General features: G+C 45.2%; 1 protein-coding gene across 1 annotated transcript; it reads left to right on the top strand.

The window, feature by feature from the left end:
* The first annotated feature begins 1,075 nt into the window (after positions 1 to 1,075).
* Positions 1,076 to 25,683, top strand: USP39 (ubiquitin specific peptidase 39). The gene is made up of 13 exons (XM_010958934.3): positions 1,076 to 1,422; positions 2,926 to 2,995; positions 4,262 to 4,356; positions 5,547 to 5,683; positions 7,268 to 7,420; positions 10,263 to 10,488; positions 11,756 to 11,833; positions 12,924 to 12,991; positions 13,709 to 13,897; positions 18,288 to 18,430; positions 22,407 to 22,542; positions 24,269 to 24,355; positions 25,193 to 25,683. Exons 1-13 carry the CDS (start codon positions 1,155 to 1,157, stop codon positions 25,238 to 25,240), a joined length of 1,698 nt encoding a protein of 565 aa, XP_010957236.2. The 5' UTR covers positions 1,076 to 1,154; the 3' UTR covers positions 25,241 to 25,683.
* Positions 25,684 to 27,841: the final 2,158 nt, after the last annotated feature.

Here is a 27,841-nt window from a genome sequence, read left to right as displayed (position 1 = left end):
CCCGCGCCCCAGGTGGCGGGGACGCCCCTTCCAGCCCGCCCAGCGCTGGAGCTCTGCGCGCGTCTCGCCACCCAGTTCACCTCGGCGCCCGTCGGACCGATGTCCTAACTCTCCCTGTGGGAGGACCCAGGTTTTTCAGGGGTCCTGAGCGTGTGCCATTTTTAAAATCTCTTTAAAAGAGAAAAGATAAAACTAGCAGTTTGTGTTTAGAACAGGGACAGACTGGTGCATCCGCTAGAATACCGCTGAGCATCAAAAGCAACGAGTTGTTGTATACTCAGCAACGTGGATGAATCTCAAAACAAATACGCCGAGTGAAAGAGGCCAGGCAAAGAAAGGGGACTTGCTGTGTGCTTCCGTTTATATACAACTCTAGAAAGTGACACTGATCTGTAGCGATCAATGAAAGCAGATCAATGGTTAGAGCAGAACACTTGGTGAATGGTGGTTAGGTTCATAATCTTGATCGTGATGATGGTTTCGTAGTGCACACATACTTCCATCAGTATTTAGCAAACAGCACACTTCAACGTGCACTATATTGGACGGCAACCACATCTCAGCAGAACTGTACAAAGTAGTTCAGAGTCGAGGAAAGGGTCCTGAAAGTTACAGGCCCTGAAGCTTGAGCTTTATTAGCGTCACTGGTCTCCCTTTGCCTGTCGTTTGCATTTTCCTGTGATACCAAGAACAGTCCTCTAAATGTGGAATTACAGCCGCCGGGTTGTTCCACGAAAGGGATGATTTGGGGATGTCGCCGAGATCTGTGCAGGGGCGTCAGTCTCCGAAGCGCGGAGACTGTGGAGATGACCCTCAATTCTGGTTTCAGGGCACAAAATATCTTGAAGAAACCTGGGGCCCAATGACAGCTTCTTTTATTCAGCAATTCTCCAGTCAGTAAACGGTTCCTGCTTTCGTTAGCTGGAAATTTGGGTAAAGAGGCAGTAGGCCCGCCTATCCGTCTTCGGTGCTCACGCAGCCGCAAAGAAACCGCAAGAGGCGCAATACTGCCCAGTTCGCTGCTGCGTGATTTGTCCCCATCGACGACTCGTAGAGAGCCTTGGGCGCCATAACTGCGCCGCTCCTGATTGGCTGCTTGCTGCGCGCTCGGTCGTACCTGGAGTCTGCGCCTGGCTGCTCGGCCGGTAGCGGCGATGTCCGGCCGGTCCAAGCGGGAGTCTCGTGGTTCCACCCGTGGGAAGCGCGAGTCCGAATCGCGGGGCAGCTCGGCTCGCGTCAAGCGGGAGCGAGATCGGGAGCGGGAGACTGAGGCGCCGAGCTCCCGGGGCAGCCCGGTGCGCGTGAAGCGGGAGGTCGAGCCGGCGAGCGCGCGCGAGGCCCCGGCACCCGTGGTCCCGGCGGTGCGGGTGAAGCGGGAGCGCGAGGCCGACGAGGACTCGGAGCCTGAGCGGGAGGTGCGAGGTGCGCGGGGCCGGGCGCGGGCTCTACTCTCGCGTTCTTTTTCTCTTTCCAACCTCTCACCGCGGGGTGGTCCCACTCCACAAGCGACGCGACTCGACTGCGTTGCAGTGAGAACTGTACTAGTCTTAGGAATAATCGTAGCTATCGTATCTCTAAGAACAGTAATAACAACAGTAGCTTTTCTTGAGATAGTTGATTTCAGCAATAACAGTAGCCAGAATACAGCATTGTTGCCAATTCCTTGAGTCAGTTCCCACAGTGCAACTGGAAGAGAACCCCCGACGCAGTGGGTGGCCTTACAGGACCGGAACTTTGAGCTTAGAGAACCTGAATCTTCTGTAATGGTTTGTGAGCTTGCCTCCCCTTTGCTCTGTAGGGAGATACCCTCTCTGTCTTCCAAGGCCGTTAACTCTACAAGCATCCTTGACAAGGTTGTCTGGAGGCAGTTGGTGCCTGTGGTCATAATACGTACAGAACACAAGAGACCTATGGAGAATTGCTTCCTGACGCTGTTCAGCTTAAGAAGTGGTACTTAAACAATGCCTTAGAAGCTCCCGTAGGCCCCTTCCGACTTGTATCTGCCTTCCTTGCTTAGGTAATCACTGTTCTGAATTTTTTCTAGTCACTTCTACTTTTATTATTTGTGGTTTTATCTCATATATGCATCCCAAAGTAGAACTGTTTTATTTTGTCTTTGATATAAATAGAATCATACTATGTGTAGTATTCTGATTTGCCCCCTTTTTTTTTCCCAGCCGTATTTTTGAGGTTCATCTGAGTAGATGTTCATGGCAACATAATGTTCTATTGATGATATACCAAAATATATTTCTCCATTTTACATGTGATAGGCATTTGGGTTGTTTTCAACTTGGTCTCTTTCAAATATTGCTGCTGCAGATATTTTTTAGTAAAGCATTCCTGGTGCATGTGTGCAAAATTTCTCTAGGGTATATAAGTAGAAGAGAGATTGCTGGGTCAAATTGCTATGTATTTTCAGCTTTGATCTTGCAGTACTGCTTTTAAGAGATTGTAACAGTTTGCATTCCCAGCAGCAGTACATGGGCATTCTTGTTGCTCCACATGTTTGCCAACTCTTGGAGTTTCCTGATTTTATTTTTTCCTCTCTAGTAGGTGTGAAGTGCTATATCGTTGTGCAAGGAAATTTGCATTTTCTTGATTATTGATGAGGTCGAGCATCTTTTCATACGTTTGTGGGCTGTCTTCCTTGTTTTCCGTTGGGTTGTCTTATTTTAAATCTCTTCACCGGATTTCTTTATGTAACCTATAAGCAATTCCTTTGTTGATTATATATGTTTCAAGTATATGCTCTCAGTTTGCAGCTTGTTCCATTAATGGGCTTTTTTGGGGTGTTGTCAGGCTACTTGCACATGAGCTCATCCTGGTTAGATTTTCCTGTTTCTGATCAGAAATGTTTGTACTGGTAGCTGACGCTGAGAATGAGTTTCCCATTTTCATAGCTTTGGATGATTTTCCTTTCAGCAAAGAATGGACGCGTGGATTCTGAGGACCGGAGGAGCCGCCACTGCCCGTACCTGGATACCATTAACAGGTCAGTAGCGCAGGGGTGCCGAGGGCAGCAAAAGAACAGTGGAATCTGTTAAGAAAGTTCTTTGGATCGTATGGTAAACAATCTATTCAAAAACTTTCTCTCTTTAAAAGCTTTCTGCCCAGGAAATGGTGCTTCTTGCTATGTTTCTTTAGGGTGCGCATATGCAGAAAGAGTGTTCAGCTCATTTTGAACTTGTATGAGAGAATAAAGGGATACGTGGTGTCAAAGACAAGAGCAAATGTATTTATTTACTGAGCACCAGCTATGTGCTAGGTACCGTTCTAGATGCCTGGGATTCAGCAGAGAAGAAACAGTCAAAAATATGTCCTAACAGAGGTGGTTACCTCTTCCAGATGATCCCAGATGTGTCTCGGGTTAATTTTTCACTCATGCCCTAGGGTAGCACTGTCTGATAGACTTTTTTGCAACAGTGGAATTGCTCCTTAAGGCTGCCCTTTGTCGGAGACACAAGCTACTAGTGACTACTGAGCACTTGAAATGTAGCTTGAGGAACTGAATTTTAAATTTTATTTGATTTCAATTACTTTACATTTAAACACCAATAGCAAATTGACACAACATTATAAACTGACTATACTTCAATTAAAAAAATAAAATTTCAAAACAAATAAACAAACATCAATAGCCATGTGTAGCTAGTGGCCCCTTTAATGAACAGTTCAGCTTTCGCAGAACCTTATTAATTAATTAGAGTTAATATTGGAGAAGGAATCCCTTTGCAACCTGTGGATTCAGTGGAGGTTAAGTTTTCTATTTTCATCACTATACCCGCCCAGTACTCAGTTACTTCGCACTTAAATAGACAGATCTGTTTGCAGGTATTCCCCTAAAATTCTTCAGGCTTCCCACTTATTTTTACAGACAAATATACATTTTTCTTTTTGTGTCCTTCCACCCCCAGTCCTTTAACCTGGAATGCTCTTGGGTCCCTGTTATTTGAGTCTTACTTGTGGCTTTTCCTCCAGAGAAGGTGATGGAAGATTCTCAAGTGATTGTAAATACTAAAAAGAAAGAGGGTCATTGATGGAGATACCTTTGCCATCCTTTGGGACTTGGTGGTGGGGGTGCTATATGAAATGTGTAGGTGAGGAATCGTTAAGGTTCTCCACGGTTTACATATGGCATCGGAGTCATTCGCTAAGGGATACTACGTGACACTGCGGAACACAGCCAATGCTGCTTCACCCGGGTGCTCGCCTAGGCGTCCATCCCTATTAATTGCTTGTTTTGTTTTGCTTCTTTTAGGAGTGTGCTGGACTTTGACTTTGAGAAACTGTGTTCCATCTCCCTCTCACATATCAATGCGTATGCCTGTCTGGTGTGTGGCAAGTACTTTCAGGGTAAATAAATGTTTTGCATTACAAACTTGCTCAGTTTTCAGCGCTAGCTACAGGTCTGCCTCAGAGATCTGTTGTTGTTGTTAAAGAAAGTAAGCTACTGTTAGGAGTCGTGTTTAATAATCCATACCTTTGATCCTGGGAAATTGGAATACCCTTAGAAAATCCGCAGGAGGTTCTCTGTTTGCTCTGAACCTGAATCCATAGGAAAGAGAGAGGGAAGTAGCCATGTGAAAGACTGTGTAGGAAATCTCAAAGGCTCTGGGCTTTTGAATTTCTGATATTTTCTATACTGACGTCTTTTTCTGAGAATCCTTTTGTCTAAGCACTTTTACATTCTGTTCTTTTCTGGAAATTAATCATTTCAGTTCATTCAGATCAAGAAGATGATACGTGCACAGTGTAGTGGAGAATACAAAAGAAATGTAAGCTACATTCTTTGCTCTTACAAGGATCTTGTAAATAGTCAAGAGTAACACATAAAACAATCAGCAAACTCTCTTAAGATCACAAAGATTATTGCTAGACCGTGTGGCACTGAGTATAAATAAGGACAATAGGAGCTGAAATATGCAGAGGTCAAACGTGAGCTGGAGTGTTTGTGTTGAGTTCACGGAGTGGGTGGCAGTGGAACTTGTACTGACGGGATGTACAGAGTTTGAACAGGTTAAGGGTGAGATATTCTAGGAGAGAGTGGCAACATGAACAAAGGTACGTAGGAGCAGGATTATCCTGAATGTGGGCAGTTGGAAGATCAGGACTAAGTGATGAGGGACTGTCATGGGATAGGTACATGTGCGTATGTGCAAATCTGTATGTCTGTACGTATGTGTACCATATGTAGTACGTTCATAGATATCCCTAATTCCTGATGGTATGTGAAGCTAGGTCTGTCTGTATATACACACACATACAGACATCCATAAGCACTCAGATATTTTTCATACTCATGTGTACGAAGTCAGTTCCCCTGTCTTATGCCATCTGGGGAAGAAAACAATGGTCTCTTCTTTTTTGCTAACTTTTGTGATGAGAGGAGGTCATGTGGGAGGCTGACTTTACGGATGGTGTAGTAATTTGTTTTTTGCTGATATTAACATGGTCCAGTAGAGAATAATGAAAGGAAAATCACACCTGATCTGTGCGCGTCCAGAGTCCGCCCTTCTCTTACAGCCTTTCGTCTCTCCCTCCAGGCCGTGGTTTGAAGTCTCATGCCTACATTCACAGTGTCCAGTTTAGTCACCATGTCTTCCTCAACCTCCACACCCTCAAGTTTTACTGCCTCCCAGACAACTATGAGATCATTGACTCCTCGCTGGAGGATATCACGGTGTGTGTCCAAGAGGGTTGGTTTGCAACTAGTTCTCCTGGGAGCTGCCCCAGGGCTCCTGAGGCTCTGCCCCACACAGGTCAGGGAAGAGTCTCAGTTCCTGGGGCACTGAGAGGCTCCTTTCCCTTTGGGAAACTGAGTAAGGGGGTCACGATTCATAACTGTGGCTCGTGGTCTGCAGCCTACTTATCATGTCTGCTTTTAGTTAGGACTGAGGAAATATGACTACTTTTCAATTGGAGTGGAAGCATTTTTGTGAAATAAGTTACTCTTCCACACTTCGGAGCAGGGATGTGAATTGGGCCTCATGTAGGACAGTGGATCCCAAGATGTATACCAGCTCCCGCCTACTTTTGGGTGATGTGCCCAGAATGGTCAGCAGGTCCCATCCGTGGGCTCTGGTTTGTGACCTGCGCCAGGAGTCCCTGTACTTAAGTGGGGAGTGTGGAAATATCCTCTTGGGCTTTGATTACTGTTGGAATTATTAATTTTTCCTGTTCAACAAGTCGCTGTGCCGTTAATAGAGTTGAATACTCTGTTTACTAAGGAAAGCTGGCTGTTCACAGAGTGTTTGAAACACTACTTATGCCACTTTCTTAAGTTTTACAGGCCTATGAAAATTGAGATTAAAATGATTATGGTTATGGACAGTATTTACAGAGGGAATAACTGAAATTAATTCAAGCTTTTTTTTTTTTGTAAAGGTTTTTAAAACATTTGTGGGGGGATGTAAATTAGATTGATTTGTTTGTTTGTTTGCTTGTTTATTTGTAGGGACAAGGATTGAGCCCAGGACCGCGTGTGGGCTAAGCATGCACTCTACCACTGAGCTGTACCCTCCCCCTTGAATTCAAGCTTTCAGATTGAGTTAGTGATGACCTCTACCCAGCCTGTGACATGATGACCCTCTTAGCTCTTGGACTGGGGAGGTTCTGATCCTGCCTTTCCAGCTGCAGGGCGTCATGAGATCTCAGCCCTGCACAGACAGGGGAGGGGAGGGGAGGGGTGGTGGCACTCCTTCACCCATGTGCTGCTTTGTGTGAGGTACCCCCCGGGACTCAGACTCCTGTTGCCCCTGGACTTGGGGGTCCTGCAGCTTCTGTCCATTGTTTGTCATGGGGGTGGCCAGACCTGAGGTCTGGGGAAGGGCCTGGGATTCAGTGATTTTGGTTTAGATAGAGAGATGGCCTTCTAGGTAAGCAATGTGGGGTGGCCTATTCCATATTACCTCTGTCCTGTACCTACTATTGGGAGCCCTTTGGGCGGGTCGTGAGACATTCATGACCAAAGTGTTTTTTGGTTTTTTTTTTGGCAGAAATTGCTGTTCTGGGAGGGGCAGGGTATAGGGAGTGGCAGGGTATAGCTCAGTGTCAGAGTGCCTGCTTAACATGCACGAGATCCTGGGTAAAAGCCCCGGTACCTCCATTAAAAATAAATAAATAAATAAACAAACCTAATCCCCCCCCCCCCCGGAAAAATAAATAAATAAAGACAAACAAACAAAAAAGAAATCACTGTGCCGGGCAAACCTGGTGGGCTCTGCAGACAGCCTGAGGCAACCTGGAGTTCTCTTTTGCTTTGCAGTATGTGCTGAAGCCCACTTTCACGAAGCAGCAGATTGCTAACTTGGACAAGCAGGCCAAGTTGTCCCGGGCGTACGATGGCACCACTTACCTGCCAGGCATCGTGGGCCTGAACAACATAAAGGCCAACGACTACGCCAACGCCGTCCTTCAGGTAGGATGGCGATGGGAGCGGTGAGGGAGCGGGTAGCCCGGGAACGCCACGAAGGGCCTTCAAGAAATGACTGCCTTCAGGCAGAGTGCAGCCAGGTGGTCTTCAGACCCAGAGTCTTGCCGAGGACTCCACTTGGGTATTTGTTCTGCACCAACCACAATGTGCCTGTGTCTGCTCAGAGGGGCTGCTGCCCAGTGGTGGGCCTGTTCCAGCCTCTGGAGCTTCTAGGGAATAAGGGCTGGACTCTGTGTGAGGCCTGCAGGACCAGGTGAGAAGCACGTATGCCAGGTGATGCTTTTTTTTTTTTTTCAAAGTGGTGCAGATATTCATTGTGTTGACTGTCTGATAGCGGTCCCGCCTGTGCTTAAGCCTGAAAATGGGAAAGGTAGAAAGCCAGAGTTGTTCTGTTTGTGATTAAGTGTTGCTTTTTAAAAAAAATTATCTGAGTAATATGTGCACATTGTAGAAAAACTAGAAAATGTTGGTAAGCGTAAGTAAGAAAATCCGTTGACACAACAACGTAAACTGACTATAACTCAATAAGATAAAATTAAAAGAAAAATAAATAAGAAAATAAAAGAAAAAGAAAAAGAAAAATCATTTCACCAAAAAAAAAAAATTGATTTAAAAAAACTATAAACAAGTACTTACTGGTGAGGGTAGGAAGATACAGAAAGTACAAAATGAAAGCTTCATTTTCTTTCCCTAGTACTCTCGTGTGGTAGTTAACAGTGTAGAGACCGCCAGAGCTTTATTCTAAAAGCAGATGCACACATGCGTATTCCATTGTGTGGCAATATTATGGTTTGTTTTGTTATTCCCCATTGATAGATAAAATTTGACTTGTCTCACTTTTTTTTTTCTGTTAACAGTATTGCAGTGAGTGTCCCTCACTGTATATAGTCTTACAGTTTTTGTGACAGGTTATATTTTGTTGTATTTCTTTTCTAGACTTTGTCTACAAAGTAACATAGTGTATATATGTATCTTTGTGTATGCTTTAACTTATAAGCGTATTATGAAATCAGTATTCTCATGCAGCATCCTTAATGATTACATCACCCTTTTAAAAAGTTTAATTGATTTAACCTTCACTTCTTTTGTTAATGCTGTAAGGGATTTATAGCAATTTACAAACCCACCAGCAACACAAAAGGGTGCCTTTTTCATCTTGCGCTGTCACTATTACTATTTAAAAGATTTTTTTCCCATTTTGACAGGTATCTCCATTTTAACTTTTTTTTAAAAAATTTACTTCTAAAGTTGATTCTTACATTTTTTCATGAATTATTGGGCCTTATGTGCTTATTTTTCTATTAGTGGTCCATTTTATTAAGCTTTAAAAATATATATGTTTATATTAGCCTTTTTCTGTTGCATATGTAGTACATATTTCATTTTAATTGTTTGGCCTTTAAACTTTGTTTATGGTATTTTTGCATAAAGAATTAGGTAAAAAATTGTAAAAGTAAACCTGTGAGCTTTAGTGTCTGCCATTGGTGTCGTGTCTGGTCCCTGGAAAGGTCAAATTCTTAGACGGAGAGAGACCTTGCCGACTGTTCCTCTTGCAGCCTCCTGTGGCTCTGCGAAGAGTGTCACAGGATGGATGGGTAGGATTTGAACATGGTCAGGCCAGTTAGTCTTGGCTTTGTGATGGGTTTTAGTCCCCGTAGGGAGCTCTCCTTACTTATACGTATAAGCAGATGAACAAATCCTCTGTGATGATATTTTTGCTAAAATGGGATTGAGACCAAGCACCCTGTCTGGAGGCTGGATAATCGCTCTCCGAGGACGCCTACTGCTTGTTCTACAGCTGAAGCCAGAGAGCAGCCTCCCCGCAGCATGGGTGACTGAGAATCGGATAAACTTTATCCACTCTCTTCTTCTTTTGAGAGGAGCTTTCCAAGCAGGAAGTCCTTGTTTCCCTGGCTGAGCTGGGCTTGTGGGAGCCTTCCTGATCGCCTCTTATCCGGGTACGCTCTGCATTTGGAGGTGTTGTCCCCAGAGATCCCTGAGTTTGCTGTATTTAGCACTATCCTTCTGTCCTTTCTAAATGGATTCCCTTGGCAGCATTGTGCTCATGGTAAGCATAGCACTGATAAGGGTTCACAACCCCATCAGGAGGGACCAGTGGGGAGACTGCACTTAGAAGGGTCCGTTCTGTGGTTTTCCTTCCAGTTTTATAACTCACGATAATGAGCATGTGCTTTTTCCTGAACTGACATGGCTGGTCTTTATCTTTTTGCTTAATGAGATAAAATTTATTTTTGTTCTCTTAAACCTTTTGACTAAGTTCTATCATAACAAAGTACGTTGATTTTTATATATAGTTTTATATATGCTTTTATTACCACCCTCAGTACCACATTTGGGGAAAACACCAGATTTTATTAAGATGATTTTCACATATTGTTTAAATGTGCAGTTGAGAGGTGGGGGAACTGTGGCCTCCAGATAGTCCTGTCCCAGCCAAGTGCATGATGAGGAAAGAGTGTTTGGATTTCTAGCCTTCAGTTCCTTATGAGTCCAAACATAGTCACAGGCCTAGTTAGAGTAAACAAAGGAAGCTATTAAATCAATAGATAGGGATTTGAATACCTTTGTTTTAAAATTTCTTTCTACGTCAGCAGAGTGTCTGCAGAACTGGACTTTCTGTGACACTCACTGTAAAGGATGTTCCTCTAATGTGAACTCTCGGGCGCATCTCTGGCAGCCCATTTATTTACTTCTGATTCTTTAAGGCACCACAGGCACAGGTTTTAGAAGAACTTTGGGTGGACGAGCTTGGCCCCCAGGGGCCCTGCTGAGGGGCTTTGGGCTAATCGTAGTGTCTGACCCGCAGGCTCTGTCTAACGTCCCTCCTCTCCGGAACTACTTCCTGGAAGAAGACAATTACAAGAACATCAAGCGTCCCCCTGGGGACATCATGTTCCTGTTGGTCCAGCGCTTTGGAGAGCTAATGAGAAAGCTCTGGAACCCTCGAAATTTCAAGGCCCATGTCTCTCCCCATGAGATGCTTCAGGCTGTTGTCCTTTGCAGCAAGAAGACTTTTCAGATCACCAAGCAAGGTGAGAAATGAATAATTCATGCTTTCTGACCTGAGGGCAACAAGACTACTTTGATGAGCACATTTACTTCCACTTGGCAGTGAGACAGGAGCTCCAGCGAGCATCCAGTGGGTGGCGTGGTTAGGTTCCTCTCTCTTCTTTCATCAGCATGGCCTGCTCAGAGTCCCAAGAGATTTCACCTACATAGAACGTCTGTCTGACTTGGTAAACTTATTTGGCTCAGGAAAAAAACCAGAAGGCTGGGAAAGGCACCAGCCTTTACTAGAGTTGGAAAGGCATCTACCACTCTTGCTTCTCATTTTGTCATGTTGCAGACTAGAATATTCTGTTTTGACTGTTTTCATCCCTCCAAACCCAGTGAGTTCTTGCCACATGAGTAGCTCTTAGTACCTGGATGTGATAAAGTATTCTCTAGCATCCCGGGTTCAGGTGATTCACCATTTACTCATGGTGCTAGTAGGTTTTAGAGCTGCAGGAATACGAAACACAAATTTTCTCTTCCAGGAGCTCCCATTCTAGTGGGCAAGACAGTTATGTAGAAAGATGATCACAGGGTCTTAAGTGTGGTGATTGAGGAGGCCCAGTATGCTGTGGGAGGGAGCACAGAGCAAAGACCCCCCTCAGACAGGTGGGAGGTAGGCTGGGGGAGACATCAGTGAAGGAAGAGACACCTGAGTTTTAGGTAGTGAGGAGACAGGTTGAGGGTGGGCATTCCAGGTGGAGAGGACACTGGATAGAAGCATGGAGGTCCCTGGCACAGACAGAAGACTGCATGTGGCTGGACCATTGAATTCAACGATGAGCACTAAGGTGGAGGATGGAAGGGAGGGACCAGGTTGTCGGGTTTATATGCCCCTGTAAGGAGCTTGGATTATACCCTGACAACAATGGGGAGTCAGGAAAGGCTTTTTTGGCAAAGACGTGCCATCACATTTTTGTTTTAAACACATTCTGGCTGAGGAGTGCTTTTATAGGGAAGTCCAGTAATGATTTTTGGTGGGTGATGAGACTCGGGTTTGGAATAGAGAATGATATTCAAAGGTCCTGGTTGGACCAGAGAGCCTGGGGGCAGTAAAGATCAGAAGACTAAGAGCTTGACCTTGAGGAGTTGCAGGATGCAGTGGCCAGGTAGAGGAGGATGCCAGGGGGCAGGATGGCATGGCTGGAGAGGAAGGAGGAGACCGGGAGTGTGGAGTCATGCCAATCAGCAGTTTGAATTATCATACTGTCTCCCAGGTTTGACGTCCCACCTTTCCTTCTTTTCCAGGGGATGGAGTTGACTTTCTGTCCTGGTTTTTGAATGCTCTGCACTCAGCTCTGGGGGGCACAAAGAAGAAAAAAAAGAGTAAGTCATGTTATTTTGTAAAAGGGAGTTTTTTGTTTGCTTCCTTTTAAAAACACTTCGCAGCTTCCCATCCTTTTCTCCTTACTTGTTTACCTTTTTGTGTCAGGCCAGCATCTCTGTACACATGGGAGAGCTTGGCTCCTGAATGGCTCCCTCTCCAGTTTCCTTTGTTAGAATATGGGTATATCCAATGGCATTTTTAATGAGTGGAAATGGATACAGTTGTGCTCTAGAAACCCTGACACAGTTTCAAACTGAGAGGCTGGGAAGCATGTTGTAGACATGTCGGTGGTGCCAGAGGGAGGACTTGGTGGGTGGTTTGCCTGGCTTGTAATTGGGTAAAACAAACTAAAAGCTAGTTCTTCGCCCTGAGCCTGTACTTGGGGAGATGCGGCTGGCCTCCCTGTAGATTCGCAGACCTTGAGTCCCTATGTTCCTTTGTGTCCACGTTGGCTTAACAGTAGTTAGGCATTTTTCATGAATGCCAAAAGTAACTGTTAGCTTAGCGACTCTTGAGCCAGGTGAATAATTTTGGAGCCCTCATGTGACTTCGGCCTGTGCACAGTGTCTGCGCTCTCTAGCTTGGGTCCTGTCAGAATTCAAGAACCCTGTTGTGCTTTTGTTCTCGTGCTTTGGTTCTGCTTTGCTGTATCCCTCAGTCTGTCATTTTCCTTTATGTCTAGTGCAGGGTGGACACTCTCTCTTTGCAGGTGGCACATAGTTATGGGTTATGCTTTCTTGGGTGTCTCTTATTTTACCTATGACTTCTGGGGATTCATCAGTCTCCAGATTCTGTAAACCATTTATTTCAAAGGCACTTAATTTTTCTCTTATGGACTGTGCTCTTTGACCCTGTGCTGAAAGGCCAGAAGGTATCTTACGGAGAAGATAGACATAAAATAATTATTTACACAGGTAGTTATAAAGGTACCACAGTGGTATGTATTACAAAGGTGCTTCTGTATTTAGGGAAAGCTTTGGGTCTTATGCTGGAAAATGAAGTTTATTTCAGAAATGTAGAAGTTAAGACTGTATTTTGGAAATGCTTTCCAACCTGATAGAATTTGCATTTTGGTTTCTGTTTGTACAGCTATTGTGACCGATGTTTTCCAGGGGTCCATGAGGATCTTCACTAAAAAGCTTCCTCATCCTGATTTGGTGAGTGGCTGGAACCTGAGTCTTGGACTGATTTATATTGCTTGAGGGGATTTAGGGTTGGCAAAGAGATGCTTAGATGACTGGCTCAGCCTTTTGCTCCAGGAAGAGGTCCTAAAAACACCTGCCAAGTGGCAGTTCCCATGGGTTCCTGTGGCACCGGCGCGCTTAGGTTTTGGAGGTGATAGTTGGATACACAGGTGACCTTCGAACAGCATGGGTTTAACTCTGACTGGTTCACTTACATGCAGATTTTTATCAGTACATAAAACCGCTATGTTTACGTATAGCAGTTTGTTGAATCTATGGATACAGAATCTGTGGATATGGAAGGCCACCTCTGGGACTTGAGCATCCTCGGACTTGGGTATCCAAGGCAGGTCTTGGAACCAATCTCATCCGGGTACCAAGGGCTGACTGATTTCAGCGGTCTGGCCACTGAGTGGTGCTGGTGTGTTTTTTCAGAAAGCTCAGATAAGAGCTTTCTAGATACCTAAAAGCTTTTAAAATAATTTGGTATTTAAAGACGGAAGCCCAGTTTTTGCATTAATCTAAGGTTGTGCAACTGGGTGTGAAACTGCTGGGCTCTTGGGCACCCCTCTTCCTTCATAAAATGAAGTAAGTATAAGTGTAACGGACACATGGTTTCTTCCGTCTGCGGTGTCCTCCACTCCGGTGTCACTCCTTCCCCTCCTCTTCCTTCTCGCTCATTGTTTCCAGCCAGCAGAGGAAAAAGAGCAGCTGCTGCACAACGACGAGTACCAGGAGACGATGGTGGAGTCCACCTTCATGTACCTGACGCTGGACCTCCCCACCGCCCCGCTCTACAAGGACGAGAAGGAGCAGCTCATCATCCCCCAGGTGCCTCTCTTCAACATCCTGGCGAAGTTCAACGGCATCACCGAGAAGGTAGCCCACTTGCACACCTACCTTGTTGATAACCCCTTTCTTCCTCTTGACATTTTTCTTTTTATGCTTGGAAATCGCCACCTGTATGTAATACATTTAATTTTAAAGTGTACTATGTTTATTGAGCCTACCAGACTCTGCTGTTTTTAGCTGATCACCCCCACCTCTTAACTTGAATTACAGTGCATCTGAGTGGTGTGGAGAAAGGAATGGGTGTTGAGGATAGTAGAAACTCACAAAAGTAGGAAACACTCACCTTTTAAAAAATAGAACATCAACATTAAAGTGGAAAAAAGCAACTAAAATCGAACTAAAATTTTTATTATTTCTATACTATTGCTCTTCATCAAGTTAAAAGTCTCTTTTTATATCTGCTGAGTTAACTGTTTCATGGTTTAATTCCTTTTTTCATCCTAGACAAATTTAATCCTTTTTGGTTCTTTACTGGGAGATTTTTTTTTTTTAATGGCAGGAGGATTTTTTTTTAGCTTGATGCCTCATTTAGACCCTTTCTGCTCGCTTTATCAACTGAGGTTCTTTTGTTTTCAGATAGTAAATGCCCTTCTCCCCCCACCCCCAGTACATACACGCACGCACACACATGCACACAGGTAAGTGACAGTGATTCCTAAAATGTCTAAGCTGATTCTTAGGCTCATTTCATTTTGTGGAGATGAAAAACCTTAAGGCTCATCTAGATCAGTTTATTTTATTTGGTTTTATTTTATATTGATTTTAAGTGACAGAGCTGGGGATCTAAACTCAGATTTTTCATCTGACTTTTTCAGTTGTGCACATGGACCCTATTATTACTGTTTGTTCAGGGTTAGGTAACATTAAGATTCTTGTGGACCCTCAGTATTGATTTAAATTTATTGTTACTATAATATTACCTAAATTAGTATAAGCAGAAATGATGGTATAAGCTACAGCTTTTAAGTAAATATTAAATTATAATAAACTTACATACAAATGAAACTTTGAAAATTGGTTAGTAGTGCTATTACAATGTGAATACAGCAAAAACCTTGCTATATGAATGTGGTACTGATATCCAGGGTGAAATTCTTCCCCCCAGCATTTTCACATAAACTCCTGAGAAACTTTTTCAAGTTTCTCTGTCACATCTCTGTGACAAGGCTGTGACATCATTTAGGTATTAAATCTGACTATCCTTCACTAGTCTGAGATAATTAAAAATAGTGCTTCTTGATGTCAACCTGTTCATAGATACAAATGTGGGCGGTGAAATCTCTTGGCATTTACTTGATTTAAAAAAAATTTTGGTGGGGAGGGTATAGCTCAAGTGGTAGGGTGCATGCTTAGCATGCAGGAGGTCCTAGGTTCAATCCTCAGTACCTCTGTTAAAAAAAAGTAAGTCTAATTACCACCCCCCCAAAAACCAAAAAAAAAAAATTTTTTTTTTTTTTTTGCTTTTAACATGGTATTTTATATCACCCTTGCAGAGATGAGTTACTTGATATCAACAAAAAGACATTTTTTTCCAGTAGTGCTTATACCCTTAGATGATCAGAAATTTACCTGAATGAAGGTACATGTCTAGAGCTGGAAAACCTTTACTTCTCCAGTGCTCTCAGATTACTCATCATGTGGCAGGGGAGCTTCGTTTTTAAAATAATAGCAGCTTTATTGAGCTTTAGTTCACATACCGTGCTTTTTTTTGTGTCTAAGAGATGGTTGCTTGGTTTTTGGTTTTTGTTATTTATTGCTTTATTATTTTTATTATTATGATGTGGAACATGACACTAACTGGTTTTTGGATGCCAAGCCACCTTTGTATTCCCGGGTAAATCATACTTGGTCATGGTGTGTAATTTTTGTTGTTGTTTACGTTGGAATCGGGTTGCTATTATTTTGTTGAGGATTTTTGCATCCACATTCATGGAAATATTGGCCTGTAGTTGCCTTTCTTTGTGACGTCTTTGTCTGGTTTTGGTATCGTGATAATGTTGGCCTCATAAAATGAATTGGCAAGTATTCCCTTCTCTTCAGTATTTTGGAAAAGTGTTTGAAGAATTGCTGTTAATTCTTCTTTAAATGCTTGGTAGAAAGTAGCAGTGATGCCATATGGACCTGGGCTGTTTGTGCATAGTTTTTTGGTAGCCGATTCAGTCTCTTTACTTGTTGTAGGTCTGTTCAGAGTGTTTCTTCTTATGTTTTGGTGATTTGCGTCTGTTTAGGAATCTGTCCATTTCACCTGACTTATCTAATAGATTAACATACAGTTGTTTATCATCGTCCTTCGTAATCATTTTTATTGCTGTGAAGTCCATAGTAATGTCCCCTTTTTCAATTTCGAGTCTGGTAATTTGAGCATTTTTCTCTTTTTTTCTTGGTCAACTAGCTAAAAGCTTGTCTTTTCACAGAAATAGCTTTCATTGATTTTTCTGAAATACTGTTTTCCTGTGCTGTATTTCATTAATCTCTGCTCTAATATTTTTTGTTTCCTTTTTTTTGCTTGCTTTAGATTTAGTTTGCTTTTCTTTTTTTCTGGTGTCTTATGGTGGAAGGTTATTGATTTGAGATCTTATTTTTCAACAGGCATCTATGGCTATAAATTCCCCTCTTAAACACTGCTTTCGCTGCATCCCATGAGTTTTTATATGTCGTCTTCATTTCTATTCATCTCAAAGTCTTTCCTAACTTCCCTTTTGATTTCTTTTTTAACCCATTATTTAGGAGTGTGTTGTTTAATTTCCACATATTTGTGAGTTTCCCAAATTTCTTTCTGTTGTTAACTTCTAATTTCATTCCATTGTGGTCAGAGAATGTCTTTGTATTATTTCTATGCCTTTGTATTTGTTGAAGTTTGTTTTATGGGCTAGCGTGTGGTCTGTCCTGGAGAACATACCATGTGCACCTGAGAAGAATGTACATTATGTGGTTGGTGGTAGAATGTTCTGTATGTGTTGGTTAGGTCTACTTACAATGCTCAAATCTTCTATGTTGATCTGCTGCCTAGTTGTTCTGTCCACTGTTGAAAGTGGGGTGTTAAAGTCTCCAGCTATTGTTATTGAATTGTCCTTATCTTCTTGTTTTTGTCAGTTTTTGCTTCGTATGTTTTGGGTACACACTGGAACTTTGCTTCAGGAACAGGTAGTTTGGGCCAGAAGGAGAAAGGCTGACATCCTGCCTCTCCTGGGAAGACGGTCCTCTGGGAGCTGGGGGGAGAGGGAGCCCTGTGCTCTGGCTCTACCGGTCTGGAGAGGAGCTTCTAACGAAGGGAGAGGTCTTGGTTCAGATACCGCAGACTCTCACTCTTCTTACCGAATTAGATTTTATTTTAGAAGGGAACATTTCATTTTAGAAGAGAACATTAGAGAAAAACGTTTTCCTCAGTAAATGTGTCTTCATTTGCTCTCTGCCCTGACGACCATTTGTGGAGAGTTTAAATGGCGGTGGTGACGGTGGTTCTTAAAATAATTTTCACCAGTTTCGTAGGGGAGCGGCCCTTGCAGCTCCCCGTGTTGTGGCCCTGGAAGCGAAGCTCTTACTTGGCATTTTACGAGGTCGTCATCCAGGTGGTTTTGGAGTTCCTGTATCCTAGGTGTTTTTCTTTTTGTATCCAGATTTTAAATTAAAATATTTTCATGAGAATCCTGGGGATCCCTGATGGGGTCTGTCGTTGCCTCCAGAACTCACCCTACTCTAGAGAGTGATGGTCTCATTGGTGTTTCTTCTCAGACTATGATTAGTCTTTCACTCCAGTTACTAAATTTTTACTGTACTAAATTGTGTTTGTGGTAAGGAAAAATACATTTATGTACACTAGCTTTTACTCCTCTTGGTCTGAGGAGGATGTCCTCAGTCCCCCACCATGCCATCTCCTCAGACATGCTGAGTGAGTCCACAGTGAGCGTTGCCTGACTGACTGCACTTGACCCACGAGTCTTGGGACCTTTGAGGAGGAAGGAACGTGGGTGTTGACACCTCTGCTGGAGTACCCCAATGATGAGGGGCCCCTCACTGCTTCAGAAGTGCCCGTTCCACGGTGCGCATATCTGATAGTCAGGAAGGTCTTCCTGATCTTGAATTAAGTGAGACTTGCATGGTTTTTAATTCTTGGCTATTAACAAATCTTCACTTGACATTTTTGTTGTCCATGTAGAAACGAATGCCCACGTTAGTGTGGCTGGAGTTTAATAGCATGATCACGTGCTGGCTGAAACGCAGCCCGCAGCTGAGGTGCTTCAGTCAGCTTCAGCCAGACTGCTGTTCTAAGCCTTGTGTGTGGTTTCTGGGGTCAGGTGTCCTGAATTCTAAGCGTAAGGCAAAGTTACATCAAAAAAACCCAAACCAAAACAGTAAAACTCACATCTCTGCTCTAATGCTCCAGCGCTGATTTGGTAATTGTCTTCTCTCTCTCTAGGAATATAAGACCTACAAGGAGAACTTCCTGAAGCGCTTCCAGCTCACCAAGCTGCCTCCATATCTCATCTTTTGTATTAAGAGATTCACGAAGAACAATTTCTTTGTGGAGAAGAATCCGACTATAGTCAACTTCCCTATTACGTGAGTGTCGTCCTCCTTCGCTTCCTCGTAGGGGGTTGAGCTTGGGTTTCTTTTCATATGTTTGTGCCACTCTTCATTTTGGATTGTCTCAGTTGGAGATTGCAAGGAACCTACCTCCACTATGTAAGTTCAGAGTTTTTATTGAAAGGTTGCACATGTTTTAGGGTCTTCAGAGATGGGTGTTTACCCGAAGGCAGTTCCCCTTTCATCTTCTGTCCTGTGGCTTGCTGAGAACTGCAGTCTTTCAGGATAGGGAAGAACAGTCGGAAGAAGTAGGACAGGACAGGTGGGGTTCTCCTGGCTTTGAAGGAAATCCTGAGCAGGTAGCCTGTCCATCTCTTTGCTGGTCATCTCGTCTTACACGCTGCAGTGAGCTGGATGTGGACAGTGGGGACGACTCTAGATTTGTCTTGCTGCCTTGGGGTCCTGCTATCTTACTTCGTCCCTAGAGGATAAAGTCTGGAACATGGTGACTTTCTCCCTAGTGATGAGGAAGTTACAGATTTTGATGTCTAGCCTTTTTTAATAGCCTTATTTTTAATTTATGTGATTGTCTTTTTACGAACATTTATGAGTATTTTAATGGGAAATTTGGAGGAGTTGCAGAACGTTCTTGCAGGACCCTTTTGGGGGTAGATAGTTGGTTTTCAGTTCTCAAGAGACATGGTTTTTCGCACTCTGAAGAACATGGAGAAGCCTGGTGGCAGGGCAGGTGTGTAGCAAAGTGATTCTTTTTTATATTTTTTCCCAGTATAGGTCACTACAAGGTACTGAATACAGTTCCCTGTGCTGCACAGCCAGCCCTTGCTGTTTGTCTGTTTTGTATACAGTAGTGTGTATCTGTTCATCCCAAACTCCTAATTTAGCTCCCCTCACCCCCACCACTTCCCCCTTTGGTAACAATTGTTTTCTATGTCTGTGAGTCTATTTCTGTTTTGTAAACAAGTTCATTTGTATCGTTTTTTTAAGACTCCACATGCAAGTGATGTTTTTAACCTTAGAAAGTACCGTGGGGGCTGTAAGGGCACGTGCGCATCTCCTTATCTTTCTCCTTCCAGCCCCTCCGTTTTCCAGTTGCCCAGCCTAAGCGAGGACTGCCAGTGTTCTCCTCTGAAAATGGTACTAATTCTTACTTCTGTGTAGTGTTTAAGAGGTAGCATCTAAAATAAAAGAGGTCTGAGTTCTGCGCCGTCCTGGCCGTGCGACCTTGGGCAGGTCATCTCCATGTTCTCACGTAGATTAAATGAGAGGCTTGGAGTAGATGAGCCCCAGGGGTCCTTCCGGGTGTGACATTTTACCATTTCTGGTTCCACCATCACCAAGACTCTGGGGACGGTGTGGGCTGAGGAGAGAGAGAACCTTGTAGTTAGGGTTACAGGAGAATTTCTTTTCTCTTTTCTCACTTCCTGTTCTTCTCTAGCGTCTTGTTTGTGTGACACGTAGAGTGAGGTTGGAAGGTCTGTGTACCAGGGTTTCATTTCAGAACTGGACTCTTTTTTCTTTTTTTTAATTTGTTTGAGGCATGGGTAATTAGGTTTACTTATTGATTTTTTTTTTTTTAAGAGGAGAGACTGAGGATTGAACCCAGGACCTCGTGCATGCTAAGCATGAGCTCTGCCACTTGAGCTGTACCCTCCCCTCAGAACTGGACTCTTGTGAATTGCCAGAGTCACCAGTCTGTTCCTGGCAGGAAGGGGCACGCTCACTAAGTCTCCTTACTCCATGCCTTTATGTTGGGCCTGGAGTGTGCTTACTTTGCCACCAGTTGCATTTGGATTATCCGTTTGGTAACTGTGACTTCAGTAGTTTGTCCTTCAGAAAGCTTGGAGAAGCTGAGAAGATTACTTCTTGGCTAGTCAGCCTTTTGGAGAACATCAGGCCGTGTGACCGACTCTGGGAACCTGCGCTTAGTTGCTTCATGCAGTGTAATTACTTCTAGGGTATAGGACTCCAGGTCAGCCAAAGTCCCCACTTCTTGACAGGGACCCTTTTCATACCTGATTCTTCTCCCGTGTTTTATTCGTAACACATCTTCTTTTTTACCAGAGTTCGATCAGACTGGCAGTAACGAGGGGCCCTCTGCTCGTTTGGAGACAGGATTTCTGGAGCGTAGTTTTGAAGTTTCACTTCCAGCTAATTAGGTGTTCTCCAGGTCGGACTCTTCTGATTGGGGGACGACTGACTGCGCCCTTGACTGTTTTCTAAAACAAAATTATTTAACATGTCCTTATTCCCTTTGGCCACTTAAACAGTTTTACTTCTGTCATAAAGACCCGAGCATGAATACTTCTAAAGATTTCTCTAGGACTCGTTCAGAGAAGTCTGAACAACTGTCATTAAAGCTGTTATTAAATATGAGAAGTTAGTTCTTAGCAGCTGGCAGGCATTTTGGCTGTCTAGAGCTCATGAGGATTTCTGAGGACTCACATCTAAATTATGTTGTAATAATGACTCTGTATTGCAATCTATATGGGACTCTGTCAGTCTGTAGAAATAAATAGCTACCACTGACACACGGAAAGCTACATAATATAGTCAGAACAAAGTTGCCTGTTTATTGCTACATGGTTTACATTGAACACTTTTTGTATTTTTGGACAGGTGATATAATCATAGTTTAGAATTCAAAAGGAGATACATATCTAGAAGTGACCGCTGGATGTGACTGCTATTAGCATTTATGGTAAATCCTTCCAGAGAGGACATTTCTGTGTTGCGTGTTATGAATGGTAGCACCTCAGACAGTTGTACAGAGATTAGAAATAGAATATAATCTCTCTTATTCTACCTTGTATTTAAGTTTTTATAAATATTTATAGGCTACAGGTGGTTATATTTTTCCTGAAAATAATGTAGTTAGCATTCTCTTAATATTTATATTAACTGTCAATTTCCCTATTTGGTTATTTGGAAGTTCTTAGTAATTGTCATCGTGGTCTTCACGGGAAGCGTATGTCATAGCTCTGTACTTTGTAGTAACTGGTATACATTTATACTTCAACTCACAGAATTCAACAAGTAAACTCAAAGGCAGATCTTATCCCAGGTACAGCAAGAATGCGTCTCTTATGTTTTAAAAATGAATGTTCAGGTATTAAAAATAAATTTGATGTTTTTAAATCCCAATTGAAGGAACCTAGTCAGTGGTTTTTCTTGGCAACCGGAGTAGAGAAATTTGGAAGCTGTAGGGTAGCCAAGGTGGGTTCCAAAAAGAAGTGGACGCCAAGTGGGAAAAGAACAAAGCCGATGTCAAAGCAGAAAAGAGGGCAGGTTGCTTTCGTGGGTCTTGCTGCTGCTCCAGTGCCTGGTTTCAGCTGCATTTCCTGGTCTGAAAACCTTGAATAAATTTCCCTTTTCTGCTTAAGCTACCTAGGGTGGATTTCTCTTCCTTGTAACCATTCTGCTTACTTGACCAAAAGAAAAACAATTAAATAAAGAAGCAAGGTCCCAGAAAATCGAAAGAGGATTAATCTGCACGGTCTGCCTGGTTTGCCATATGGAAATTGTTACAGTGATTCTGTACAGTGACAACCCACATACTCGTGTGATCGGCCTTCGACAGCCTGAGGCCAGAGACCAGCCGGTCCCCTAACATGCCGCTGGTCCCCGGACAGGCCAGGGGGTGAGGCGGTTACGCCCGCTACCAGCGTAGAGGAGGTGGTGCCTCTCATTTTCATGTCATAGAAGAGCCTTGGGTTTGGTAACCTGTTTAAATTCCCACACTTTAGACTGCTAGGCATGCCTTTAAAGTGTGCTTTTCCCACAGAGTCAGTCTGTCCAGTCTGACTCATTTTTATGGCAAATGATGTGAATTTCCACAAACCTGGGCTCCAGTGACTCTTCAAGCCCACCTCGATCCAGGTCCTGAGATAGGGTTCCCCAGCTTTGCGGTCCGCTTGTGGAGCACAGTTACCCTCTACACAAAGGCCAGCCTCATAGCCTTTGTCTGACCTTCACTGTATCTCCATCCGCACAGCAACGTGGATCTGAGAGAGTACCTGTCCGAGGAGGTGCAGGCGGTGCACGAGAACACCACCTACGACCTCATCGCCAACATCGTGCACGACGGCAAGCCGGCCGAGGGCTCCTACCGCATCCACGTGCTGCACCACGTGAGTGGGGCTGACGCCGTGTGGCGTGGTGGCGGAAGCAGGCGTTGCTCCTTTGGCATTTCAGGGGGCAGCTTCTTTCAGTTTGCCCTTCCTTGTCCTTGACTGTGGGACCCTGCAGGCGCTGGAGCTGCCAGTGGGTGGTTTAGGCAGTGGCTCTGCAGTTTCGGCTGCACGTTGGACTAACCTGGCGGGCAGATTTTAGACTCCTGATGCCTGGGCCACCCCAGCTCAATTACATGACAACAGTGTAATTTGTGCCTGTTGGTTTTCAACTGAGGTAGAGGCCAGGATGCTGCTGAGTATCTTAAAATGCACAGGCAGGCCCTGCAACAAAGAATTTTCTGGCCCAAAATGTCAGTCAGAGTTAAGACTCTGTTAGATTGTCTGGAAGTGGGAACCAGGCATCCTGATTTTTGAAGTTCCCAGGGGTTCCCAGTATGCAGCCAGGGCTGAGAAGCCCTGTCCTAGACTCGAGCCTTTCCACCTCAGCTGGAACCCCTGGACCAGCAGCGTGAACATCAGACTCACCAGAACTCAGCATCTCAGACCCCGCCCAGCCCTCCTGAATCAGAGTCTGCGTTTTAATGAGACCCTCTGATTGGTATGAAGTTAAAGTTTACAGAACGTTTGTGTAGAGGTTCCCTCATTGCTAAAAAAAATTTTGTGAACTTGCCTCAAGCTGAAAATGGATGAAACACGTGCTTAAGATATATTTGGTATCACGCAGGTTACTAGCACAGGTGGTTCTAATTTGATGACTTTTCTGGAACTGTGGGTTTAATAATAACTAGCTGCTGTCTCTCAAGTACTTTGCTGTGTGCTGGACACAGTACACCAGGTGCTTAATGTACGTTCATCTCATTTGTAGCCTTAAAACACATTTCCGAGACGGGTGTTAATACTGTCTAGTTTCAAATGAGGAACCTGGGCTCAGAGTGTGAGTGATTTATCTGAAGTCAGTAGAATTGGGATTTCAACCTAGAGACTCGCTTTCACCGTGTTCTTAACTGGTCCTTCATGTGGTGCTGAGCTTCGGTCATGTTTCCCCTCTGAACTACGGGCATATCCGGAATGTCTGGAATACATCTGTCTTTGGCATTTCTTAGGAGTTGGGGTGGTTGAGGCAGGTGGACTCCTGGAAGTGTCTCTGCCGTAGTCCGGAGACCTCTCCCCCCCGTGTGTGGAAGTAGGACTGAGGTAGATTTTGCTGTGTTTGCAGCGCTGGGATTTCAGGCCAGAGGAAGCAGGTTGGTATGATGGACAATGTCCACTGAGGGCGCTTCTTCTTGACCGACTCTTGCTGTGTTCTCTGGGGCCGGGGGTGGGTGTACGCTTTTAGCTGGCACTGCCCGTCTCCTTAAGTGAGTGTGTCTGCTCTGCCGCTTCTGAGCAGCGAGGAGGCGTCTTAGGTGAGGAGCAGAGGGCTTCCTCTTTTTCCTCATTATTATCCTTCTAAATTCTTCTTAACGGGCGTACAGTGTTTGAGACTCTGTTGTACTTCAAGGAGTCCTTAACAGGAATTTAGTCTGAGATCCGCACCCTAAAGGCTCTTTAAATTGAATGATGCCTCGCAGAGGTGATAACCCTCTTACTGGGTGCGCAGCTCTTGCTGAGTGATGGTCTGGTGGCTGTTCTGACTTTTCTAGCTTTTGGTTATGATCCTGTCCCTCTTACACCCTTTTGGTTTTAGGGAGCAGCCTAACCCAGCCCTTCTTACTCTGTGCAGGGGACGGGCAAATGGTACGAGTTACAAGACCTCCAGGTGACTGACATCCTTCCCCAGATGATCACACTGTCGGAGGCTTACATTCAGGTGGGCTGCCCATGGGTGGGATGAATGTGGCGATGGCGTGCGGGGCCGGCGGCAGGAGCGATGCGGGCGAAGGCAGGGCGTCGGGTTGGATCAGGTTGGGTGCCTTGCAGGATGCGCTGAGGAGTGCGGTGGGGCCAGGTGACGTGGTGGTGGAAGCCCAGGAGTGGTTTTCAGGGAGAAGGAGAAGGGCAGGGAAGCATGGGAGATTAACGGGTGAGCAGAGGTTATGTTTATGGTAAGCCAGGTCAGTTTTTGGCCTGGTTTCGAGGAAGAAGAGCCCAGAACCTTCAGGGCTGCCAGCTAGGATTTGTCTCTGAAGCTTCCCCCAGTTCCCTAAGCAAAGTCAGCACTCCGTGTGGCCCCACGGCACTGTCTGCCCGTCTCTCCTGGAGCACCGACTGTGTCACTTCAGCTGTCCTCTCCATCAGATTGAGCGCTTGTGGGGCAGAGTACCTCTGCCTTCTCTTCCTAACTGCCCTAGGACCGCAAAGACGGAAGGCTGAGGCTGAGAAAACGCCGTAGCTTTGGGGAAAAGAAAGGAGACACTCTCGTTCTAGAGATAGCTCTTTCCTTAGTGATTTTGTCTAAAGTTATAGGCCTGACTATGAGTCCTTTTTTAGAAAAGGAGTTTGGAATGGGAAGTAAGAGAAGGGTAAATGGAAAAGCGAAAATTGAGCGGAAGGGAATTTTCTGGAAGATTCTGCATTAGTTTCAGAGGGTTTGGCGGGTGTGTAAGTGGGGTGGCAGGCCGTTCGCTGCCTGGCACAGATTTAGGTGCTTGATGAGTGTTTGTGGATTGAATGTCGGCTCCTGAACATCTGTATTCATTTCTTGCAGATCTGGAAGAGGCGAGATAATGATGAAACCAACCAGCAGGGGGCTTGAAGGAGGCGCTGGAACTTTGCTCCCTGGGGCTTCGGCTGAGGAAGTAAATAAGAGCCCTGAGCGCGGCTGATGCACGGCCCTTGAGGCTGCCAGGTCTTACGTGCTCTGGTTCACACTGGAGCATGGGGGAGCCATCCGCCCAGGATGGCTCTGCTGTCACCCAGCTGTTCCTTGATCAGTTTATTCTAAACTGATGTCCCTTTCTCCTTCCTGTCCAGCTCCCTTCTAGCCGGAACTCTTTTACAGATGTATGTAATTTATTTCTGGGTAGCTGGGAGTGTCTGAGGGACAAGATCGTTTCTTCTAAGCATCAGAGCCTCAGGACTAGGAATAAGAGCTTGAAGCCAGTAACACCCTTCGTCCATCATAGGTAGATGGGTTAGCTGTGGTTCTCTTCATTTCCTGATGTGTTTTGGGGTGGATTAAATATTTCCGTTTTTAAACCAGCCTCTGGTTTTATATCCTTCCCTTAGGCTGCTGCCTAAGAGGGCAGCTGTTTTTTTTTTTTGTTTTTTTTTTTTTAATCTTCACAGACTATCTACCCCATAGTCTGTCACCTGGTGGACCTTGTGTTTGTCTCTTCCTGTCAGCCTATGCGTGTGTGTCGGTTAGAGTGCCTTTGTCTCAGAGCAACAAAATATCTGACTAAAAGGTCGATTACTATTGGGTTTAACTGGAAGTCTCGAGGTGGGCGGTTTCAGCCCGCGGCGTGGGGCTGTGTGAGGGAGAAGGGATGGAGGGGAGGGAGGAGGAGCAGCTGACTGCAGTGCGGTGCTGAGAACGTGGGGCACCAGGAGCAAAGGTTGCCTGTCAGCAGAATCGGGCCAAAGTGTTTTTCAGCAAGCTTGGTCATAGATTAGGAGCTGCCTGGAGGAAGCGTGACCTCGGCCTGTGCACTGTGGCAGATCTGAGGATGTGGGGAATCTGAAGATACAGCCACTGATGGCGGTCACTCCACTGTAGCAAGTTCTTTTGGTGGGAGGAAGGAGCCACGCACCTCTCTGGCTGCCACCCTTTGCTGCTGGGACACAACACGGCTGGAACCTGTTGGAAATCTACTCTCTAGTGCATGAAGGAAAGCTGTTTATGGGGAGGCGTCTCAGTCTGCTACCACATGCTGGGGAGGACGGCGGTGCCTGTGGAAGCTGCCGGGCCGCTGTGCCCTGCAGGGGCCCGGAGCCGGGGAGCCTTCGAGCACGGCGGGAGCCTGACGCTGAGAAGGCTGCACACGCTGCTTTCGAGGGAGTGCACACGAATCAGGAAGCAAACCCTTTCTTCCTGCGGTGTGTCTCTAGCACCCTCTTCTGACAGGGCTTCAGTCGTAGCTGGCAAGAAAAAATCTAAAAGGTTCGAATCTGTTTTCACAGAGCAGGCAAAAGGGGTGAATTTGGAGCTGAGGGGCACTAAACTGATGACCTGCCCAGTCCACCGCTTTGACGACCTGGCTGCCACATGTACTGCACACCCGTGAACCCCACGCAGCAACAGCTGCAGCAAAGGAGACAGCTCTGTGTATGCCTGACAGAGACAGCTGCCCTTCCTACCAGTGAACAAGTTTTAAACCTTTCTCAAAATGAGATGTGCAGCCCCAGGAGCCCAGTGCCCAGTGATGGTTCTGTGCTCCTCAAATCCAGTCACAGTCACACTGAATATTAGGTTGTCAAATTAACTTCCAACAAGTTAACTAAAAAATGGAAGAAGAGAAAAAATGGTGAGCACCTGCGAGCTACCATGTGCACAAAACAAGCAAATGGGAAATGAGCAGAGCTGCTTGGAGTCCTCGTTCCCGCAGGTGGGCCCCGCGCCGTGAGCGATGCCCGCCCTTCTTTCTTCCACCCCCACCTCCCTGTTCACTCTGCCCGGAGCTCCAACCTCAGCTATTCCAGATGCTGCACCTGGGACGGCGACCAGATGTTCAGTCTCTAAGGCCGGGGCTCCTTGCTCATCCTGCTGCGCCCCGCCCCCCCCCCCCCCCCCGCCTTCACACACTTCCTGGGTGGCTGTAGTTTTCCATTAACCTCCGTGACTGGACGTAGTCCATTTTGCCTCCGTTGTGCAGGAACAACCCGGTTTCCCTTCGGTAGTCAGGATCAGTCACTTAGACAAGTGGTCTACGTTCCCCTGCCCTACTCCTGCCCCCCCCCCCCCCGCTGGTTCACTAGCATGAGCAGCCCAAAATGTCCACGTGGCAGTCTCATTTTCGATTTAGTGGCACCATTGTGTCCTCTGATGGAAGCATTCTTCCCCCGGGAACTAAGATCTCCAGGCCAGCAGGGCTTAAAGTTGCTGGGATAGGAAGCAGAAATTCTGTGAGCAGTTTATTGGGAGGAATAGAGGAGTCCCTCTGACATCCACCGGCCTTGTAGACCCATGCATATTGGCTATGGGGAAGGGAGCACCAGACAGTGGTCTGATTCAAAGCATATACCGCATCCTATACAACGAGCACCAGACAGCACTGTAACTGTTTTCAGTAAGCCGCTCCACCTTTCAGTTAGGCTGCCCGCTCCCAGATGATGGTGTATGTGGTGAGACCAGTTAATCCTACAGGCATGAGTCCGCTGCTGCGCTTGCTTGGCTGTGAAGAATTCCTGGGTCAGA

Source organism: Camelus bactrianus, chromosome 28 (genome assembly GCF_048773025.1).
Source record: "Camelus bactrianus isolate YW-2024 breed Bactrian camel chromosome 28, ASM4877302v1, whole genome shotgun sequence".
Lineage (NCBI taxonomy): Eukaryota > Metazoa > Chordata > Mammalia > Artiodactyla > Camelidae > Camelus > Camelus bactrianus.
This window is presented reverse-complemented; position numbering and strand designations above follow the sequence as displayed.